Source organism: Calypte anna, chromosome 17 (genome assembly GCF_003957555.1).
Source record: "Calypte anna isolate BGI_N300 chromosome 17, bCalAnn1_v1.p, whole genome shotgun sequence".
Classification (NCBI taxonomy): domain Eukaryota; kingdom Metazoa; phylum Chordata; class Aves; order Apodiformes; family Trochilidae; genus Calypte; species Calypte anna.
This window is the reverse complement of record NC_044262.1, coordinates 466,010-488,832: the sequence shown is the minus strand read 5'-3', so window position 1 is coordinate 488,832 and position 22,823 is coordinate 466,010. Positions and strand designations below refer to the sequence as shown.

Here is a 22,823-nt window from a genome sequence, read left to right as displayed (position 1 = left end):
TCAACATACAATGCGAAAACCATGTCTCCGTCTGTATGTTGTGCACCTGCTGCTCAAAAAACCCCAAAAAACCAAAAAAACAAATTGTAAATAATCTTGCCAATACCCATCCATGAAAACATCACATATAGGACACGGTTGGTTTCATTGAATTTAAACAATTCTTTAAATTCTCTTGCTTTTATTTTCTCTCGTTTTTCTTTTGATTTAATTCGTTTTGATGAGATTTCCGATTGCACTGGTGACAAAGCCTCACTGCAGCGTGCCTCAAATCTGGCTTCTGTTCTGCACCTCCTTCCTTTGGCTAATTGGTGACGTGAGGCCAATGCAGTTACCAATAGCCTGTTCTCTGCTGTCTGTCACACCTGCCCACGGTAAAGGGGAGACTGACACTTGCTTTATTTTGGTGCAAAATTGAGGGAGGGGAGGAGGGGAGGAGGGGAGGATGCTTCTGGATGGCCTGGGGTAGAGGAGATTGGAGAAGATTGGCTGGCTGGGAAACCCTGCAGTTTGTAAGTGGTGGTACCAAAGTCAGCTATCAGAAATGGGATTTTTTAAATTATTTTTTTTCTGATGATGAGCTGCATTGAGCTTTCTGCAAAGGGGAGCAGGACATCTGAGCTTCCTCACAGGTATTTTAAGCCCATGGTGTGCAATGTATCGCAAGGAAAAAAAAAATCACTGATGTGATTGCAGACTGGCTTCCCTCAAATCAAAAGAGAAGTCAAAGGAAAGAGTGGATTTGATTCAACTTTTATAGTTTTCATCATGCCAGCATATAGAAGTCGTTTGCCACCACAGTGGGCACAGGGTCCCTGGATGCAAAAGCAAACATCTCCAGTAAAATGCATGAACCTTGTCATGAACAGGGCTGGAAAGAACTGGGAACCAGATCTCCACAGGAATGTAGTGTCTGATTCCAAAGATGCCTTTGGAAATACTGGCCTTTATCTTTGAAACTCATAAATAAAGCAAAAGTGGATGAAGAAAGAAAAATACAACCCAAAAAGCCATGACCCTGTGCAAGATTCAGGAGCTTTTCTCCAGTACTGGCAGTGCCATGGACACGTCCATGGGAACAAAACTTTTTCTGGTCAGTTCTTGTGGGTTCCAGCTGCAGAGACCTGCCAGAGCTTTCTGAGTGATTCCATTCCTGGCTTGGTTGGATTCCTCTATTCCTCTTCACACAGTTCTTTGCAACTTTGGGTGAGCCAAAGCCTTCATTTTGAGGACAGAAACCTGAAGTTTCAAATGCAGGGACTTCTGGTTGTGTTCTGCAGGTGGGCTGCGGGGAGGAGCAGCTCAACTTCTGCCAGGTTGTCACCTCCTGCTGTCACCTCCTTCACTGAATCCTGAAGACTACATCCAGAAAACCCCATACTCCCACTGCAGGCTGAAGGAACTGAAACAGCAAAACCTGATGCTTTGCCAGTGGTGCCCAGCACAGGAACAGAGCCCATCCTGCATTCCTGAGGTCACAGCTCCCATGCCGAGGAGGAAACCTCTCAGCTGCTGGAGATGCTGGAGGAGCAGCCCCCAGCAGGGGCTGTGTGCCCCATTCTGCACAGCTTTGCAGCTTTTCAGTACGGAAAACACCTTGAGAAGGGATTAAAGAGCAGACTGCCCAAGGCTAGCTGTGAGATCTGTGAGATCTTTGTTTGCCTCCTGCTCTGCAGGTTGCTCCAAGGATGCTCTCCCATGGGGAGTGGTGGCTGTGCCCAGTGTCCCCAGACCCCCTTGTGGGGGACACCAGAGCTCCCTCTTTTAGGAAATAGTGAGAGGCAATGTTTTTTCTAGCCATCATTTGCTCATCCTCAGATGGATCATAAAATCATCTATCTGTGGTGCCTCTTGTCAGCATCTGCCAACCTTCAGCAACAGCAAAGCAACCAAAAACCTGGAAGAAAGGGAGGAAGGAAGGAAGGAAAGTCCTTGATTACACAGACAATGATCATATATATGTGTGTCCTGTTCCAGAGGTGGCTAAGGGGGGAGAATTGATGCAAACCATTGTTTAAACAGAAGAAATATTGCAATGTGGAGTTTCCCCTTTACCTGCATGCAATTCTAATACCTGCCTGGCCAGCTGTGGGCTCAAAGGATGGGTTTCTATGCCATGTGCTGAGGGTTGCACACATGGAGCTCTTCCAGCCAGCACCAGCGTGTGGGATTTTGCTTCCATCTGAGCAGTACAGAGAACAACAGCCCCTTGAAGGCTCTGCAAGTGTTGGGGCTTGGGGATTTTCCTGGGTTGAGAGTGATTCCCCCCTGGAGCTGGGGCTTTCCCCGTGCTTTAGGAAATGGCAGCGCAGGAGCCAGGTTGGGGTAAAAAAAAAATAAATAGAAAAAGGTCATGGATTGTCTGTCCCTCCAAATCCCAGGGACTTAAGGGGGTTAGAGATGTATATATAGAGATGTAACTGGGCAGTCCTGAGCCTCCTGGTTTGTCCTGCACACATCCATACTGTCCTGGCCAAAGGGATGCCCTGTGCTCAGTGTGGCCTTGCAACCCACCAAGACCAAAGCTGATGCTGAGCACCATGGATCAGGAGATGTTGGCAAAGTCTGAGGGAAGCTACATTCTTGCTTTTGAGCTGCAGGAAGGTGGGAAGAGGGAGGCGAGGCAGGTTGTTCTGCAGAGAGGTGGATCCCAGAGATGCAGGCTGGGGAACAGGGAAGGTCTGGCTTGGGTGTTGCTCTGAAGCTGATCCTGGGCACAGAGCCCAAGAATAGAAACATTTCACATAGGGTCTGATCCAGTTTCTGCTGGTGGGGAGACTTTCCATGATGACCCTGGGCTTTGGGTTAACCCTCTGCCCTTCCCAGCATGGGGCACAGGTCACCCAGGACCAGGTTAGGGGTGATGACTCCTGGTTATCCAGCCACCACCTGGTTATCCAGCCACCACCTGGCTCTGCCCCCCCAGGTCTTGTATCAGGTGAGTTCGTGAAGGGAACATCAGTGATGTCAAAAATATTCCAGCAGCTGATGCCACGAGACAAGTGTGGGGTTTTTAGTGCCTCTTTTCCTGACCTTGAACAACCCAGGGGGATCCTGGCCTGCGTTTTGCCTGCCAGAGCTGATTTCTGTTGCTGGCTGGAATGAGCCCAGTGTTGTCTGCTCTTTCATTGAACATACCTTGTGCTTTTCTCTTTTCTCTTTATTTGAGGACTGAGTCTGATATCTGGTCTGTGCCTAACTCTGAGCTGCTTGCGTTTTTAACCTGAGAGAAACCGAGTGCATGCCTGAGACTGATTTCTTGAACTCTTTGATGGGATTGGTGGAATGTGATGCTAATGGCCCAAAACTGAGCTGGCACTGAAAAAAAATTAATAGATCCAGCAAGCCCCCCAAATTCAGCATGAGCTCTGAAACCAAATGAGCAAGAAATGTGGGTCAGTTCAATATGACTGGGTGTCTTCTGGTAAAAATAATACAAGGGAAAGATTATTTTTGCTCATCTTTACCAACAAGAGCTCCTTATGATTATATTTTTCACTCTGCTGCTTGATAGCTTAAAGTGGGGTTCTTCCTCTCTTTTGCAAACTCAGTCAAATGAGTGGCTGTGAACAGAGATTCACAAATAAGTGAATTGGAATCAGTACAGAAAGGGGGGAATATTTTTCATCTCCTTAAAATAGGAGGGCAAGAGGGATCTGGCTTTTGCATGTTTTGTTTCGGAAAGAACCCTCTCTAGATTAGCTCATTGGGGCAAGAAACCTCTTTTCCCTGAACGAAAGCAAAAAAATGGGGTGAGGGGTGGGGAGAGTCAGGCAAAAATGGCAATGAGAATCTGTCTCTTCTTCGATCCACCTGTGAAGGCACGTTTAATAATAATTTAAAAACCCAGCAGGTTCCTAAGTCACCCTGCTGCTGTTGAACCCTCAGCATCCCCAATTGATTTGCTGCCCTTGATCCATCTTCCAAAGAGTCCTGCTGGTGCCATTTCTCCTTGAGGAGTCTGTCCAGTCACACCTTGTACAAACCTTTAAAGCCTCCAGGTTAGAAAACATCCTCATTCTTTAAAGGATGTTTTACTCTTCACTGGACAAAGCCTTTCTTTGTTGCACAGCCCTTGGTGACTGTCTTGGCTTAAGTTCAGTTCATTGAGCTGCCCAAGGCTTCAAAACAACCTCGCTCTTTACAAAACAATAACCTGGCACCATTGCCTCTCCCCGAGTCTTTGAGGGGAGAAGATCTGCCCTTACTCAAAGAAAACAAGAGCTCCATGGACAGCGTGAAAGGGCCTTTTCCTTTTCTATCACTGACCCAGTAGCAGAGGGGAGGGCTCTTGTGGAGAGGGATTTTCTCATACTTGCTGCATGTGGAGTGATCTGCACTGACGAATGTTTCTTTTGGAAGGTTTTCTGGTGGCCGATTTGCTGCTTAGATCGTGAAGCTGGTAATTTTAATTTCTTTTTTGCGGGCTGTGGTTTCAAATCGCGTTAATTTCTGAAGGACACACAACCTTTACTTTCCACAGGACAACTTCATCAATCTCAGCTTCCTGAGGCTCTTCAGGGCAGCCAGACTTATCAAGCTCCTTCGCCAGGGCTACACTATCCGCATCTTGCTCTGGACATTTGTGCAGTCCTTTAAGGTGAGTGGCAAGGCAGGGGAGGTGGTGAGGCTGAGCACCATCCTCTGGTGACCATCAAAGAGTTTGGTGGCCAAGGGAACCTCAGCAAAGTGATGAGAGGAACACGAACCCTGCAGGAGAGCTCCCTGGGGGGCACTCAACATCCCCTGAGCACTTTGGAAGGTGAGCCTGAAAGCTGGGTGGCTCCTGAGGCTGGCAGCAAGCCTGCAAAGCTTGGGTTGTCCTTGAAACTGCCACAAAATCCTTATGGCAAAGGCTTGAGGCTCAGGGATTTGCATTAGGAAATGGGAATGTGCATTGGTACCCTCCTGCCTGCCCTTTGCCTGCAGCCAGACACCAGGCAGGCAGCTGGTGCTTCAGTTCAGCTGCTTCAGCCTTACATCAGGTTTTCTCTGAGGATGGATGAATGGATGGAGGGATGATGGATGGAGGGATGATGGATGGAGGTCATGTTGCTACTGTTGTTCTCACTTTGTACCTCATGAGGAACATTGCAGCCAGGGGAGCCTCAGCCCCAGGCTGAGATGTGAGATGTTACCACTCTGGAGAGTGTCCCTAGGCTCTGTGGTCGTGGCTGGACCTCAGGAGAGGTGCCCAGCCAAGGTCCTTTTCAGTATAATCCTGACCCACGCCAAAGTCCATGCCCCTGGAGTGGAGCTGGGATGGTTCCTGGGTTCCTCAGGGAGCTGTTTGTCTGTCTGCTGCCCCAGCACTCAGCTCCCAGTCCCTGTCCCAGGGTGTCCACCAGAAATCCCCGCAGCCCTTTCAGCCCTTTTGTCCCCTCTTTCCTCCTGGGCTCCCTGTGGGCTCTGCCACCCCTCTTCTGCCCTGAGCAGCACAGAGTCTAGCCCTGGGGCAAGACGTTCTCATTTTTTCACCTATTCCTAATTAAGAAGCAGTAATTACCCATTCGTTTAGCCTGAGTGGAAAGCAGCTATTCCTCTCAGCTTGGGTGACATAATTATGTTGTAGCCTTCACTGATTCCTTGTTAAAACTCAGAGATTTGTGTCCTCCTGGGATTGCAATCTGTGCTTGTTTGAGAGCAGGAACCTTTTTTTTTTCTTGGCACTGTATTTTTTTTTCTCTCAAACTAAATTTACAGCAAGGTCATTAAAAATTAATGTTTGTACAACTATGCACAGAAGGTGCCAATGCCAGCCCTGCAGCTCCAGTGCTCACTGCCACAAACACTGATTGTGTTTTCCCTGCTTTACTGCTGATCTGCTTCCAAGGGGGTACAGAGAGCCCAGACTGTGTGGTGATGGATGAATACCTGCCCCTAGGGCTTTGTCTTCTGAAGGCTGCCAGAATTGTTCTCACTCTCTTCCCAGTTCCTTCAGCTGAAGGGCAGATGCCACCAGACACAAAGCTGCCCAAGACTTGAATGCTATGGGCTGATCTGTGCATTTGCTGTCATTAATGCCACCTTCTCCCTCTCCACAGGCCTTGCCTTATGTGTGTCTCCTCATTGCAATGCTCTTCTTCATCTATGCCATTATTGGCATGCAGGTAAAAAACTGAGCGTCAGTAGCCTGGTTTTGTCCTGCTGGCTGGGGGTACAAATGGGTTATTCCCTCCACAGTGGGATCAACAACTGACTTGGGGTGAAAAGCTCTTCTTGTCCAGTGTTAGCTAAATTAGAAGTGCAAAAAAAAGCCACTTTTTCTACCCTTCTTTCCAGGTGTGGTGTGGAATGTGTCCCTGGGTGTCCATAAGCAGGCAGAGCATCATCTGAGGGCTGGTGGGCAGCCAGGTCTCTGGCCCTACCTCTGGGTATGGCATGTCCAAGAGCTGGGAGCAGGCTGCACCAGTCTGAAAAGAAATGAGGGATTTTCTTGATAGACAAAGCACATTAACCTTGGTTTTTACCCCATTTGATCTCCACAACACCTTTCCATCTCCCCCTTCAGCACAGAAATCATTCTGGCTTTTAACATCCTTTACACCACAAGTTATTTTCCTGCCTTTTTTTCTGTCCCAACTCTACTTGATCCAACTGTATTGCCAATGCCCACATGAGGATGAGTTTGGCCTGAATTCCCTCTGGTTTCTGTGGCAGGTGTTTGGAAACATTGCCCTGGATGATGAAACCTCCATCAACCGGCACAACAACTTCCGCACCTTCCTCCAGGCCCTGATGCTTCTCTTCAGGTACAGGGAATATTGAACCAGCTCTGGGTTTTTGCATGTGCCAGTTCAGTTGCTGAGATTTCGGCATCCTCTGAGGAAGGTGTTTGGAATAAAGCTTCTGTCCCTGCTCCCTCCTTGTCCTCAGCACCAAGGGCTGTCCTGGCACATCCCCAGGGGTGACAGATCTGAGCCAGCAGCATCTCCAGAGTGACCCCCAGTGCTGTGACCCCCACATCAGCTCAGGCAGAAGCTTAATACCAGGCAGAACTCCCCTGCTTTACCTGACCCATGTGCTCACTGTCAGGAAACTTTTTTTTTTTTTTTTTTTTTTAAGTGAGAAGTGTTCTCTGCTTCAGAAAGGAATGATGTAAACCCTGCTTACATTTCCTCTGGCCATGTTTAAATCACTCTGGTTCCATCCTCCATAAAACCAACCCAGCTCTACCTGAGCCCCTTTGGTTTCTTTTACCCCTCTTGTAAGAGAGGAAAATGCTCTTTCTCCTCTTTTTCATGTCAGCAGGCTGGTAGCTCCAATTCCTAATGTAAATACAGTCTCCCTGCCTGGATACAACCTCCCACTTAATTAATTTAGTTAATTGGGTAATACACCACCCTGGGTCTGTGATGAGGAGGGGCTTGGCTGAGCTCATCCTTTGCCCTCCCCATCCCCAGGAGTGCCACAGGGGAAGCCTGGCACGAGATCATGTTGTCCTGCCTCAGCAACAGAGCCTGTGACCCTCTCTCTGGCCTCACCAAAAAAGAATGTGGCAGTGATTTTGCCTATTTCTACTTCGTGTCCTTCATCTTCCTCTGCTCCTTCCTGGTAAGTCGGTCCCAATCTCCCTCCCCAGGTGGAGGTGTTGGTGTGATTCCCCCCCCCCCAGCTCTTTCTCCCCTTTTCTCCCCACTCCCTTTTCCTCCTGCTCCTTAATTATGATTTAGACAACACTACAACCCAGCTTCACTGAAACCTGTTTATCATCCTGCTGATAAAATCCCTTTAATCCCCACAGAGAACATTTAGTTGTTAGTTTAAAGGGAAGGGGTTTATCTTTCTTCTCACGGGGGGGGAGAGGTGGGAATCTAATGTTGGGAATTATGAATTAATCTGTTTTGTCTTGATCTGTAACATGGGACTTTGAAGAAGAAGACTGGGGAGGGCAGGGTGGGAAGGGCCAGGACAACAAGTTCAGAAGCCCTTGTAGCAGGCAGCTGGGAGCATCACACTTATTTTTGAAGCCTTGTGATTTGTTATGTTGGTCAAACAAACACAGTTATCATTTTTTTTCTGCAGTGGTGCCAGGAAAGCTTTAGCCAGAGGACCCAGAGCTGTGGTGTTTGGTTCTCTGGCCATCCTACAGGGCTGGGTCTGAGCTTTCCTAGGTGCCAGCATCCTCCCTCTGGATTGTGTGCAGAAAAAAATCTCTGCTCTCAGGGCTTGGGTTCCTCCCCTGCACCATGGGGACAGAGGAATGGAAAATCAGGGACTGGGACCCAATGAAACTGCCAGTAGGAAGAGATGAAAATCCCAGCTCTGAAGTGTACCAAAAGAGAACGTTTCAGACCTTCCTTTTCTTATCCTTCTGTTTCTTCTTCTTCTTTTTTTCTTTTTCCCCCATCCCTTTTCTTCTTTGTTTTGTTGTCTTTCTTCTTGTCTTCTTGTTTTCTTTCTCTCTCCATTTTCTCCCCCTAACCACATTATTCCTTCCTCTCTGCAGATGCTGAACCTGTTTGTAGCTGTGATTATGGACAACTTTGAATACCTGACAAGAGACTCCTCCATCCTGGGGCCCCATCACTTGGATGAGTTTGTTCGTGTCTGGGCAGAATATGACCCAGCTGCCTGGTATGTACATGGTGCATAAAGGATTTACATTGTGTATAAATACCAAACCTGTGCACACAGCGTGTGTTTAGCATGAGTACAGCTCCAGATGAAAAATGACTCCAAAAATGTGATTTTTAAAAAAAAATCAACAGATATTTCTCATCCAACCTGATGTTTTGATCTTGGAAGCCCCCTTGCAATGACATCAAATTGCAGAGGGGAATTGTGTTCTTCTGGATCAAATATTTTAGCTTTTGGACGTTCTGCAGTTGAAATGTTAAGATGTGTGAAATAATGAGAAGAAAATGCAGGAAGCTTTAACTTTGGAAGCCTTTCAGTTCTCAGACAGCCTCTGCTGAAATATTCCATGAGTGTGTTAGAGGAGGAAATGGCTTTCTGACAGCCAGAGGGTGAGGTGGTCAGGTTTATGGTTTTGTCTTGTTCAATGGCACTGGCAGGGGAGCTGCACACCTGGGTGGATGGGGGGGTTCAAGGAATTTTTTAAAAATGAAGGAAATGCCTCTGAGCAGCTGCTACTCTCAGAGCAAGAATCTCTTGAGCATTTTGCTTCTCTCCATTGCCCAGAGAAATCTCCTGCCCAGCAGTGGTGGTGTTATTGTCATTTCCAGAGGCTCCGGGATGCAGGTCACAGTAATTCCCTGGATATTCAACAGCTTGGGAATTTGCCTGTTGGGAGGCATTTCTTTGTTTAAAGTATGAATTTAGCACCCCTCATCCTCCCCACAAGTCACTCTGCAATGAGTCTCCTCTACGTTTTTAGCAAAGCTGCCTCCAGCCCCTCCAATCTTGCCACTCTTTTTTTGTTGCTGTTTTGTTTCCCTTCAGCAGGGACAGATGCAGAAAGTCTCTGTTTAATCAACATCTCAAACATCCCTGCTAGGATGCAATTAAACTACTTTTAAATCTCACTTAAACTGATTTAGTCTAACTTGAAGTGTAAGCCCCTTCCAAACCCAGCTGCCTTTCTCCGATCTGTGTGGGATTTTAACCACCTCCAAGCTAGGAGCCTGCAGAAATACTCCACACATACTGGCAGCTTGTAACCTCCAAGCAGATTTCATTACCGTGGGCTCTGTCACACAGACAAGTCCTTTGTGAGTATTTGGCAGGCAGTAAATTGCTTTTTTTTCCCCTTTTCTTTTCTTTCTTTCTTTTCAAATCCATTCCTATCTCTTACCATGAGAAAAATCTCAATGAGACTGGAAACTTGGGAGTGCCTGTTCCCTCCTTAGAAAAACAGTCTTGGCTCTGGCCAGCATCTGTGGGAGGAGTAACAAGCACACCTGGAAGGGAGAAATGAGTGTCAGTGTGCTTTGTAATGTCTGTGTGCTCAGGAACTTTCCACCCATAAGAGGCAGAGGCACAGAGTTTACAGGAAGATTTTCTCACTCGAATAACTCTGAGCTCAGAGGTTACATTTTGTGAGGTGCTCAGGGACCAAACCTTTTCACTTCTGGAGCTGTTAATACAAAATATGTCACATATTAAGATTCTAATTCTGGTTTTCTCTAAGCCTGGTTCTGTTTTGCTCTGGAGTGAAGCTGTTGATGTTGGCAGGGTGACCAGGGGCAGAATGCAAACCAAAGGATGGCCAAGATGATGCTCAAGGCTTCATCCTCCTGCACGTTCTGCATTTTCCATGTGTGAACAGTTCCACTGAAATCACAGATATTTCCATGAATGGGACCAATAGTTCCTCAATTTAAAAGTAATAAGTAAAAGAAAATAAAAGTAATCTGTCATCCATTTATAGCTTAAGGCCAGAACAGATCTTTTGGTCATTTAGGCTGAGCTCCCATGAAGCTCTGGATGGGGTAATTCATAGCAACAACCCATGGGCTGAGCTGAATAATTTGGTTTTTAAGGCCCAGCTCCCAGCAGAGCCCCCAACTGGTCTGGAGACACAGGGCTTTAGAGGATCTAGTTTATCTTCAGCTTCAAAGTCACTGAACAAAAATGTCTATCCAATATTTGTTTGCCATGTCAACCACCTCCTTTAAACACCTCAGCTCCCAGATGGGGAGTGACAAATGATCACCAGAACCTGATTTCTAAGAAAGACACTCCCAGGCAGTGCTGCCTTCTGCTCATCTGCAGAGGAGCTGCTTCCAGCTTCTGTATTTCACTGAGGGCCTCTGGAAAGGTCTCTGCTTTGGTTATTCCAAGGAACAGGGGATGGAAGTGGTTGTCCCCTTGTCATAGCTCAAGAGCCTCCATGAAAGAGTGGGCAAAAAAGTGCAGGTTTTGTTATGCTTTTGTTTCCTAGATAATATTTGAACCCTGGGCTTCATGTGTGTGTATTTAGCTGCCTATTTCCAGTGTCACCCGTGGCTTGGTTTTTTTACACAATCCCCTTTGTTTAAAATTTGCTGGGGGAAAAAAAAACCAAAAGTGTTCAAAAGGAAGTAACCAAAGCACCTGGGAGCTGTGGTTTGGGCTGGGTGCCCCCTCAGCAGGGGTAAGTATGGGGAAATGTTGGGTTTAGGGGTTGGCAGCAGAAGAGAGAGAGAGAGAACTGGGGCACACACAGCAGTTTGGGTAAGATTCAACTGGGAAAGGAGTGGAAACATGGAACTGAAGGATGGGCTGAGAAAGGGCAGCAAATTGGGTTTCTGTGAGCTTCGAGATACATAAAGTGGGAGCTTTATCTCTCTTGTACCTCCTTTCCCAGTGCACACCCCTTGGAGATGCTGGGAACTCTGGTCCTGCCATCCCATTCCCAGGAGATGCCACTGGCAGCACCTTCAGTGGTCAGGAGGAGCCACAGGTGCTGCCACTGGAGAACTTTTTTCTGCCTAGCTGAGAAAAAGGGCTCTGCTGAAAATAAATAAACCTCAGATAGGTTTAAACAACCCCAGAAAGAATCCCTGTTTATCCTAATTTGTCATCATCTGCTGCCATGATTTTCCAATGCAATCCAGCTGCTGGTTTTCCAGCCTTTCACAGACTTAAGAGCTGAGGGAATTGCTCATATGTATTTTTCTCCACACTGATTTTACAAAACCATTCTAAAATGTCAGTAAACTTCTTGACTCACTTAAACCAATCGACTTTTTATAGCTATGATTAGGCCTGCAGCCAAGACTTGTACAGTTCCATTTGATCTTGTTTCTGAATTAATAGTTTTGAGTTGATGCTGAAGGTTTTGAATAGACCTTAATTTCTCACAGCCAGAAAAGCAGTAATATTGAAGGCAATATTCCAAAATATTCCAGCCTTCTTTATATAACTTACCAAAATAAACACAGGGAAGCCAAACCATCTCGTTTTTCCTTAGAGGACATTTTAAAGTTCAGTACAACTGGGTTTTTTGTTATGTGATTTGATTACTCACAAAAGTTAAGAAATCTAATCCTGCTGTTAAATTAACTGAGAATGTTGCTGGGAGTTAATGGGACTGGGGATAAAGCTACCTGGAGGTGTCTGGTTTAAACTGGTAAGGCAGGCTGGGGTTTCCCAGTGCTGCTGGCCAAGACAGTCTCCTGGTGGCAGTTTCTGGACTTCCAGCAAATTGCTCCTTGCCCACGCAGCAGAGCAGAGCCCTGCTGGAGTTCTGTGGGTGGGAACACTGGGAGATGGAGGATCCTGAGCTCTTCTGAACCAGCTCATTGGAATCCCAGCCATTAAAGTGTGGATTTGTGTGCTGCAGGCTCTGGTGTTGTTGGGCCAGGGGATGGGTCAGGGCAGATGTAGATGGCACAGGGAAGTGAAGTATTAGTGATACCCCCAGGGAATGGTTGGGAATTGATAGAGATAACCCCAGGGAATGGTTGGGAAGTGATAGAGATAACCCCAGGGAATGGTTGGGAAGCACATGGAACTGAAGGTTTCACAGCAGAAAAGTCCAGGCATGTTTGTTTTATTGAGCAGTAGGAAGTGTTTTCTCTCTCTCTCTCTCTCTGCATTCTGGTTGCTGTCAAACTAATTTTGCTTTTTACCGTGTTTTGCCCTTTCAGATTCTTCTGTTTGCCTGGGGTAAAGCTGAATCCTCTCTAGTTTTTTTTTGCTGTCATAACTTCTGATGTTTTCTTTCCAGTTGCAGGATTCATTATAAGGATATGTACAGTTTGTTACGTGTAATTGCTCCACCCCTGGGCTTAGGAAAGAAGTGCCCTCATAGGGTGGCTTACAAGGTTTGGAACTTCGGAGACTCCCTCCAGCATTTTCAGTTCTGGTTTTGTTTCTTTTTATGCCCCTTCCCCAAGTGCAAGTGCAAAAAGTACAGAAAAGAAACTGGAACTGAACTAACCCCTTGCCTGAAAAAAAAAAACCAAACCACAAAAAACCAGAAAAAAGCCCAGAAAAGGAATGATTGACTGACTGCCTCCTTGTCCCTCTTGTGCATCTCTTCCCTATCTACTCCCACACCCCAGCTGGCTGGAGACAGGCAGCTTTATGAGACAGTGAACCCTCCAGCTCCCATCCTGCAGGTTCCAGGTGGGAAGTGTTGGGAGAGAAGCAGCACAGATTCTGAGCCTTTTCCCATAGCAAAGGGAAATGTCATCCTGAGATTCCTAAGGAGTGGCAAGTCTGGGCTTTTGGGGGCTTCAGAGCATTGTCCTTCAGTTGAATGACCAACACTGGGACCCTTCCCTGAGCTGCAAAGAGACTTGATGTCTTGATTTGATGACAATTGATGATGATGGGTGTGGAGCAGCTGAGTGGGGTGGTTACTCAGGCTGGAGAGAGGTGAAGGGATGAACTTTCCATGATGCAAGAGCCAGAGATTGCCCCAGGAGCTGTGATCCCAGCTCTGAGATCATGAGCCATGATGAACATCCAGGGACATCCAGGGAAACCTCAGGGCAGAGGAAGAGGACATGTCTGGGAGGTGGGGTGGGGAATTAGGGACAGATCCTGCCCAGAAAGCAGCAGAGGGTGACACAGGGGCAGTGGGATCCCAGGGATTTTCCTGCAGTGTGTGGGGAGCAGGAGGAGGAGGAGAAGGTGAAGGAGGGAGAAGTGGAAGGTGCCAGCAGGGATCTTGCTCTTTTCCTGCACTCCATCCTGGAGGTTTTCCACACCCCACTGGGGATGAGGAGTCAAGGAGCTCTGCAGAGAGGGTGTGAGGCCCCACACCTCCAGCCAGGGAGCAGGGGAAGAAGAGTGAAAAATGGGCCCCACCAAATGTAAGGGAGGACCAGGTCCCCTTTCCCTCACCCTCCTGCAAACCAGGTGCTGGGCTCTGGTCTTTTCTGACCTGAATTCAAGCTAGCTGAGGTCTGGCAGAGCTACACTTTTGGCTCGGAGTTGGAGCAGCTCCCAGGATTGCTGTTTTGCTTCCCTGGGAGCCCAGAGTTTAACCTCAAACCAAATTCTTCATTCCCTGAAGGCCAACAGAATATTTTCTCCAAGCCCCAGCTCTCCCTGTCCCATAACTCTGCCTACCAGCTCTCCTGGCATGGTGAACACAGCCCCGTGCTGGGCTGCCTGCAGACCCCAGCCCTCCCCACACCCCCCCATCAATCATTCCCCGGGGACCCGTGGCAGCGATGGCCTCGGGAGGTCCCTGCGGGGAGGAGGAGACCTCGGGCATCGAAACAGCAACGGAAGTGGAGAAACTTTCCTACTTACCCACCTCTTGGGTTTGGCTTTGTTTTCCTGAGAAATCTGATTAACCGGATCTCTGTTTTCTTGTCTGCTTCCCCTTCTCTCTCCTCCTTTTCATTTGCTCCTTTGTGTTCCCCTTTTCCCCCATCCCTTTCTCTTGTTTTCTCCCCCTTCCCTTCCCGGTCTGCTTTGGTTTGGGTCTCCTCTTGCTTTTGCCTCCCTCCCTTTGACTCCCAGCGGGCGCATCAGTTACACAGACATGTATGAGATGCTGAGACACATGTCCCCACCTCTAGGCCTTGGAAAGAAATGCCCTGCTCGAGTTGCCTATAAGGTAACCCCTGGAGAACCTCTGCCAAACCACCAGCTTTTTGTGCCGTGGCTGAAGCGGGTGCTGGTTTTCTGTGACATTGGTGTTGTTCTCCTGGACTTTGCTGGTGCTTTCTCTGCTTTCCAAGCAGATTGGATTTTGGATCTTCTGCTTTTTCTATACCCCTTTTTTTTTTTTTTTTTTTTTTTTTTACCTTTGGTCTTTGGAACTATGGCACATCAGTTTGTCTTCCTGACTTATGTCTCTGCTCTTTCTCTCTCAGTGTTTCTCTCCTCTCTCCTTCTGCTTCCATTTAGGCTACTTTGGGGAGGGAGGGTGCTAGTGAGCAAATTACCCCACCAATATGATCCCCATTTATCTTTCTACAGTCCTTTGACTATCCTCTCTCACCAGACTGTTGGTGGGTTTTTCCCCTTCCCTCCTAATTAGATTGGAGTAATTAGAGTAGGCAGAGCTGTAGGAGTTAGCAAGCTATTAAACAGAGGCAACACCAGAAGGGCTCCTTAAATACCCTTGTGAATGACATTATTTTCCCATAAAACACTTCAGACTGATAGCAGAAATCACTCAAACTTAAGAGTTCATTTTGAAAAAGACTTCTAAATTGAACCCCCAAAAGGCATTCTGCCCAAAAAGCTGCAGCTTTTCAGAGCCCTTCCCTGGTGCAAGGAGGGAGCAGACCCAGGAACCATTCACACCTGGAACTTGGGAATCTGCATTTGCAGAGGTGATTCCTTGGAAGCTTTTAGCACAGAACCTCACAGTTTTCAAGGGGAAGCACTCTCTGAGCTTTTAGCTGGGCTGTGATCGAGCACCCAGCAAACTCCAGCAGGCGTGGGGCTGCTGACCTCACTTTGGCCACCTCACCCAGCCTCCCTGCTGCATCCCAAGGGTTTGGTGCTGTGGATCCATCCTCAATAATGCTTTTTTTTCCTCCCCCTGAGGCCATATGGGAACAAGATTTTGCAGAGACTCAAGCTAAACCCCAGCCTGGGTCTGCCTTTGTGCAGCTTGGAAAGGTTCAGATACAGCTTCCTACAGCATCCCAGATGATGGTTGTGCCTGGGTCATGGCATCCCCCTGCCCTGCACCCCCTGCCTGACCCTTTTGGTGTCCCTGGGTGTCCTCACACAGTTGATGGGAGGCTCTGGGAGGACAGGGCAGCCCCCCAGGCACACGCACACCTCCCTGCAGAGCATCCACCCCTCCTCCTACAGCCATAGCTGCCAAACGTCAGGAAAATTATTTCTTCTGAAAACCTCACCCTCCTCTCTGGCAAAAGCTCTTTTGCCCCACGTCTCCCCCGTTTTCTTCCCATATATATATTTTCCTAATCCTTTTTACAAAGTCTTTGTGTCTTTCCCCCTGTCTCTCTGTTGCCTTCTCCATACCTGTGCACGCTGGTGTTTTGTTTGGATTTTCTCTTTTCCCCTCTTGGCAGCCCCCTGGGTTGCTGACCTTCCTTTCTGCTGTTTTCTGGTTCCCTTTCCTCAGCTGTTCTCCTTGGTCAGCCTGGCCATGCTCTGCAGTCCCTGCGTGTGGTTTTGTGCTTGCAAGGAGGTGCATGCAGGGCTCGGGTCTCAGGAGAGCTCCATCCTGCACTGGGGGGGGAGGAGAAAAGACCAAAAGAAAATTAATTTTAAAGTATCTTCTACCCAGTCTGGTGGAAAGAGGGAAGAAACCCACTTTGTTTTGCTCTGGTGTCTTGAGATCTGATCACTGGCCCACTGTCAGGTGGTTTTACACAGATAAAGTCAGATGCTGAGACTTGGAGGCCTCTTAGACCCAGCTTGTCTGTGGTGAAGGGGTTTGGGTTTTACATCCACCTTTGCTGTGTCCTGGAGTCAGCCCATCCACTGGGGAGGACCTGGGATGTCTCATTCCCCAGACCTGGCTTTTGGCACCGATTTGTGTCAGGACAGAGCTCTCCTGCTGGGAATTGTTTCACATCTGCTTGTTCTCCACTTCCATGCCCCTTCTTTCTCTCTCCATCCCTTCACCCTCTGGGCTTCACTGGGACTCTCTGGGTGCTAACTGGGGGCTCTTGTCCATAGGATAATTTTGCTGTAACTTTTTGTGTGCTGAGGGCAGGAGCCTGAATTCAAACCCTGTTTTGTTCAACACAAGTAAGCAGAGGAAAAAAAAAATTGTTGTGGTCCTGCCAGCATTTGATCCTGTCACTGAGTTGTAAAAGGAGGAGAGTCTTGGCTTTGATTTCCCTGTCTCTCAGGCTTGTCAGACATGGAAGATAACCTCTGGGCATGCTTTAAGGAAGGTCTTTGAGATTACAATGGTTTGTCTCAGCCTTTAGGAGCCAGGGTAGGTTGTTACAGGAGTCCCTTGTCCCTGCAGCATGCAGCTGAGATCCAAAGACATGTATTAAGATAAAGAAAGGAGGTTTTGGCTCCTCTGGCTGTCAGCTCACTTCAGAAGCAGAATTCTTGTACTGGACTGGTGCCCTGTGCCTTCTGTCTGCCTCACATCCCCCCTGGGTGGGGGAGGGCATTTTCTCCTTGGCTGGCAGAAGGTACCAAGGCTGAAGCTCTCCTCTCAGGGCTGTTAAGTTCATTTCCCTGGGAGATTGCACACTGGAGATTCCTCTCAGCAGGGACTCACATCCCAGGGGTGTCCAAGGATTCTTTCAGCAGGCTTGGCTTGGCTTTTTGGGGAGCATAGAAACAGGAATCAGGGCTGATGCTGAGCTCTCTGCCCTGCTCTGCCTTTCCTGGGGTTCCAGCCAGGTCCCTGCTCTCACCTCGCCCTCTTTCCCTTCACCAAGAATCTCCCCAGAAGCAGGGAAATCTCCCCTGCACCCCTTCCCTAGGCCAGCCAGGAGGGTGAGGGGGTTGCTGAGCCACTGCCATCTCATCTTGAGGGTTGGACTGATGATCTTGGAGGCCTTTTCCAGCCTTAATGACTCCATCATCTGGTGTCAGGATTGCACCAGCAAACCTGCAGCTCTGAGAAAGTCAGAGCCATTGCCTGGTGTTCCACCCTGTGGAGCCAAAGGGGGACCTGGCCTCATCCATCTCATCCATGACCCCCCTGCCAGGCACCCCACTGCCACCAAAGGTCTTTAGCAGCATATTGGGCTGTGGTCAAACAAAGAGAAGGTTTCTGGAGTGTAACAGGGATCAAAATAATGACCCTAAGCAGCTTTCGGATGTGGATGAAAGTCCCTCCTGAGCAAGGGGCCCCGGGTAAGCCAACACGAGGTTTTCCAGGCTCTGTCCTGACAGATTAATGCCAGGTCACCTCCTCAGGTTGCACAGACCCTGGGAGATTGGAAACAGGGGACTTGTGTGATATGGCTCTGCAAAGGGAAGTTTCTAAACATTTCCTGAAAGCTGAGGAGCTGAGAAATCATTAGGTTGCTGAAGGGGGAGAAATCCACCCTTCCAGTGTGTTGCTGAGGTTATCAGAGAGTTCCTGTCCTGTCTGCTCTCTGCCAGCAGCATTAGGGGAGCCACAGCTTTCCAAAGCAACCTCAGGAGCTTCACTGCTTACAAGAATGAGGAATTTGGCCCAGGTAATCCTGGCGGGTGATGGGGAAGAAGTTGCTACCAGGTCTGAAAACTTCAGAAGATACTGATCCTGAGGGATCAATATTCCATGTCCAGTGAAGGTCACTGGTGTAGGGAAGGATGTGGTGGAGGTGGTGGGATGGTGGGAAAGGACAGTTCCTATCTCCTGAAGATGCTCCTTTGGTGAGGGTGATGGGTACCAGCCATGTGTCTGGAGGCTGCAGATGTGGTTGGAGGTTCTCAGGAGACTCTGGAGTGGGATGAGAGCATTCCCACTGCCTGCTTTTGCCTGGACTCTTAGCAGTACAAATGCTGGCAGATCGATGGCTGGAGCACTGGAAAGCAGCTGCCATCTGGAAGGAGAAGATGGGTTTTAGCTCAGTGCACAAAACGTTCACACACAATTTTAATCTGGTTATTGGTGGTGGTTATTCCTCTTTGGGGGAAGGGAAGCAGAGGTTGGAAGGGGGGGGATGGATCCTGAGCCAGGCTCCCAGCCCCCTGGTTCTCTCTCCAGCGCCTGGTGAGGATGAACATGCCCATCTCCCCTGAAGATCTGACTGTCCACTTCACCTCCACGCTGATGGCCTTGATCCGCACAGCTCTGGAAATCAAACTGGCCTCAGGTGAGAGGGAAGGGATGTTGTGAGGACACGGGAGCTTTGGGGACAGGCAGCAGGAGGGGTGCTGAGCATCACTCTGTGCCTGGGGCTGCATCCTGGGTGCTGGGACAGGGAGAGCTTTGGCCATCCCAGCTGGGAGCTCTGGGAGGAGGTGCCTGTGCACATTGTTATGGAATAGAAATGAGTTTTCACACCTCTTTTCTTTTTTTCACACCTTTTTTTCCAAACTATTCCGGGGCAAACCAGCCCTTCCTCTCCTATTGCTGCCTGCAGGGAGCAAGGCAGTGGCTCCCTGAGCCTTGAGATAAAATTTAATTATTTAAGTGTTTAATCAGGCATTTGCTTGACTTGCCAATTAAATATTGCAATGTAATAAAATACACTGGCCTTTTTCCTGGGTCATTGCACTATTGAAACAAGCTGGTTGGGGTCAGAATCAAGGCATGACCAGCCAAAGCACTTTTACTCCTAATTTAAAAGCTAACAGGAGGCACCAATGCTCTGACAAGCCAAGGGCAGGGCAGGGTTAGCATGTTGTGTGTTTCCTAAGTGGTTTTAGGCCAACCCTTCAACCTTTCTGTACTAATCACCTCCCTCAAACATTGTTTAAACTTTGGCTTTCATGCTTTGGGGAGGTGCTGGATAGAGACAAAAAGCTGAGGTTGCTGGGGCTCCTCCAGGATCAGGCACTCTTTTCTGAGGCTGCATTGAGGCACTGCTTGAGATTTTAGGGGCCAGCACCTTATTTTAATAATAACCTCTAGATAAGGATACTGCGGGGTTGCATTAATTTGGGAATTCAGCTGCCTGGCAGCAGTGGTAACTCAAGAAGCCTTTGTCACCTGGAGAAGGCTCCCCAGCACCCACACTTTTTTTATTTGCCTCACACTGGAAGGGACCCAGAGCAGAGCTCAGAGGAGAGCACTGGCTTCTCTCTAAGCTTTCTCTCTGGGGTGGGTTGTGAGTTTTTGACCTGTCTTGTTATGTGCTTGGTGTGAATACATTTAATTGAGTCTTTAGTGAGCCCAACGGGCCCTTAATAAACCCTCCCTAATGAGCTGCTGTGTGGGAGTTCAAACCACCAGGTATCAGAGAGCCCAGAGCCTCCTCCTGCTCCTTTACTCTCATTAAAATCATCTCTCTTATTTAGATGAGCTGCTTAATTGCCAGGAGTGTGATGTGTTCAGCTGGGAGCTGACTCCTTGGCTTCCAGAGGTATCCATCCCATCTCATCCCATCCCAGGGCTCTGCCTGCTGGAACCACGCAGCCACATTCAGCTCCTTCTGCTTCCCCTGGGGCTGTGGTGCTGGTGCTGACCCAGAGCAGTGGGATGAGGTCTTGGTACCAAAAATCTTCAGCAAGAGTGGCTCTGGAGAGGGTTTGGGATCAGTCATGGCACTGCTCAGGGCCTTGGTATCACACCCAGGAGGCTTCTGCTGCCCTCAGCACAAGAAGGACACAGAGCTGCTGGAGTTAGTCCAGAGGAAGGGATTAAAGTGATCCAAGGGCTGGATCCATGGGGAAGCAGAAAGGTCTGGAGCCAGGCTGAGACCTGGGAGTGTTCAGCCTGGAGAAAAGAAGGCTCCAGGGAGACCTTAGAGCACCTTCCAGTGACTGAAGGAGCTCCAGGAAAGCTGGGGAGGGACTTGGGGCATGGAGGGATGGGATGAGGGGGAATGGCTTTAAGCTGGCAGAGGGGAGGCTGAGGTTGGACATGAGGAAGAAATTCTTTGGTGAGGGTGCTGAGCCCCAGGGTGCCCCCAGAAGCTGTGGCTGCCCCATCCCTGGCAGTGCTGAAGGTTGGATGGGGCTTGGAGCACCCTGGGCTTAGGTGCTGCCCATGGCAGGGGGATGGGATGAGATGAGTTTTAAGGTCCCTTCCAACCCAAACCAGTCTGGGATTCTGTGACTATCCAGCTGCCCAGATGAGCTGTTTGGTAGAATTAAGTCTGAGCTCCAGTTTGAGCCCAGAGTCCCAGCAGAGGGGCAGCAGAGGGTCCCAGCAGAGGCAGCAGCTGAAGGTTCTGCTGAGCTCACATGGTTGTGTCACCAAGTCCCTTTGCAACAGCTGGCTTGGTGTCCTCAAGGAATGGGAGCTAGGAAAAGCCTTCTCTGCCTTTGCTGCGTACATGGGACATGCTGGGAGGACAAGAAAAAGGTTTTTGCCTCTTCTTCATGTACCTCTTTCTCTCCCCTCCCTTTCTGCAGGGGGTGTTAAACAGCACCAGTCTGATGCTGAGCTGAGGAAGGAGATCTCCCTGGTCTGGCCCAATCTGTCCCAGAAGACTCTGGATTTGCTGGTGCCTCCTCACAAACGTAAGTGGTTTATCAGCAAACATCCAACCCATCCCAGCCTCCCAAGAAGCCCAGAGGTTTTTTATCCCTTTGTGCCTGCTCTGTCCTGGGCCCTGTGGTCACCTAAGAGGATGCAGCAGAGACACCAAGTGCAGGTCAGCTTCTCTGTGGGGTTCAGAGCCTGCATCTCCATGCCATGGCCACATCAGGAGCAGGGGAGCTGAGGTCACACCTGGGCAGGTATTTCATTGGGCTGCAGTACATTACCTGTACTTAGGAAAAAAAAACAACAAATGACCCCATGCCAAGGAGGGACCAGTGCCCTATGCAGCCTCTCCCAGAGCTTTTTCATACTCCAGCCTGTGCCTTGCAGGATGGCAGAGCAATTTCTATCATCTGGGCTTCAGAAAATCAGTAGAAGAAAATAAAATTTGCTGAGAACATACAGAGTCAGAAGTGAGGGATTCTGGGGCTAAAGGGCTTGGTGTTCCTCGATGTGATGTCCTGGGCAAATGTGCTGAGAACATGGAAACTTTGCCATTATCTTGACTGGCCAAGAGAAGGGCTCTGAGTTTTTGATTAATGAGAAATGGGGCAGAGCAATAAAGGCTTTCTTAATTAGGAAAAATGAGGGAGCTGAGGAGGTGCAAATCAGGGGGTAGTGACTGGCTAAGTCCTTCCCTCGCCTCTCTTTAACTCTTTGCTCCCAGTGGGTGTGCAGGGAAGGGCTGGGCACGGAGCTGTGAGGCTGAGAAGACATCTGGAAAAATGAAATACTCCTTAAATCTCTGTGAGCCCATTATGCCTCAGTGGACTGTGATTCAAAGAAACAGGAATGAGGTTTCTCTGACAGATAAAAAAACCAAACCTTAGCTGTGGCTCTGGTATTAATTTATCCACTCATCTGTGGGTGATGCTGACAATGCTGCTGGGTTTCCCTGCCTGCTTCTCTTCTCCGTGGGCTCTGTGAATATTTGCTTCAGAACTAGAGGCAGGGGCCACCCTTCTCAGATACGCAGAGCAGCAACAGGCAAAGATCCAAAAAAGTCAGTTGTAACTTTGCTTGCCTTTTTTTTTTTTTCTTTTAATATCCACAACTTTTCTGTGTCTGTTTTACCTCCTTATCCTATTGTCGCCTTTTCTTCCTCTTTTTTTTTTTTTTTTTTTTTTTTCCCACCAATTGGTTGTTTTTTCTTGTGCTCTTTGACTCACTCTCCTCCTGATCTTTTCCTCACCTGAACATCTCTGCTGTGTTTCACCCCCTGGGACAGCTGATGAGATGACTGTGGGGAAGGTCTACGCAGCGCTGATGATATTTGACTTCTACAAGCAGAACAAGAACAGCAGGGACCAGGTCCACCAGCCTGCCGGGGGCCTCTGCCAGGTACCCAGCCCAGAGCTGTCCCCTCCTCTCCTCCCTTGGGGTCAGCTTCTCCTCCAGCATTGGGCACCTCTCCTGAGCCTCACTGGCACCTTTTGTCTGGCTGCTTCTCCAGGCAGGATCTGAAAAAATGCTGTCAGGGAAATGGAAACCTCTCCTGAAAGTTTCTCATTCTCAATAAAATACAATATAAAATAAAATAAATGGTGTAGGTCCGGAAAGATCTTATCCAAGAAATGTCAAGTGAGTTGGCAGTGTAAATCCTGTGTCCAGAAGTGGCCCAGGGACTGGGGGGCACTGAAAGGTTTCCTTGGAACACCAAAGAGTTATTGAAAGCTGATGACTACTTGGCTCTAGAATGTTTGCTTTGCTTTCTAAAATGGGAATTATTCAAAATCATTTTGGCTCTTGTAGATCTGAAGATTTTTACAATTTCTTGAATTTTTTTTGCCATGCAGCTGGTTTGATACAGAAACCCCAAAGGCTTCTAATAGGATAAATATGTATGGATTTCAGAATGATCACCCAGCCCATCTCC

At 48.5% G+C, this 22,823-nt stretch overlaps 1 protein-coding gene across 1 annotated transcript in view; it reads left to right on the top strand.

Annotated features, from left to right (window-relative positions):
- The window catches only part of CACNA1B (calcium voltage-gated channel subunit alpha1 B), a 199,011-nt gene that overhangs the window by 167,410 nt on the left and 8,778 nt on the right, over positions 1–22,823 (top strand). Inside the window, 9 exon segments of the mRNA XM_030461487.1 lie at positions 4,484–4,600; positions 6,045–6,110; positions 6,661–6,752; positions 7,404–7,554; positions 8,450–8,577; positions 14,368–14,464; positions 18,503–18,611; positions 20,818–20,925; positions 22,176–22,288. Coding sequence (XP_030317347.1) covers positions 4,484–4,600; positions 6,045–6,110; positions 6,661–6,752; positions 7,404–7,554; positions 8,450–8,577; positions 14,368–14,464; positions 18,503–18,611; positions 20,818–20,925; positions 22,176–22,288 — 981 coding nt within the window.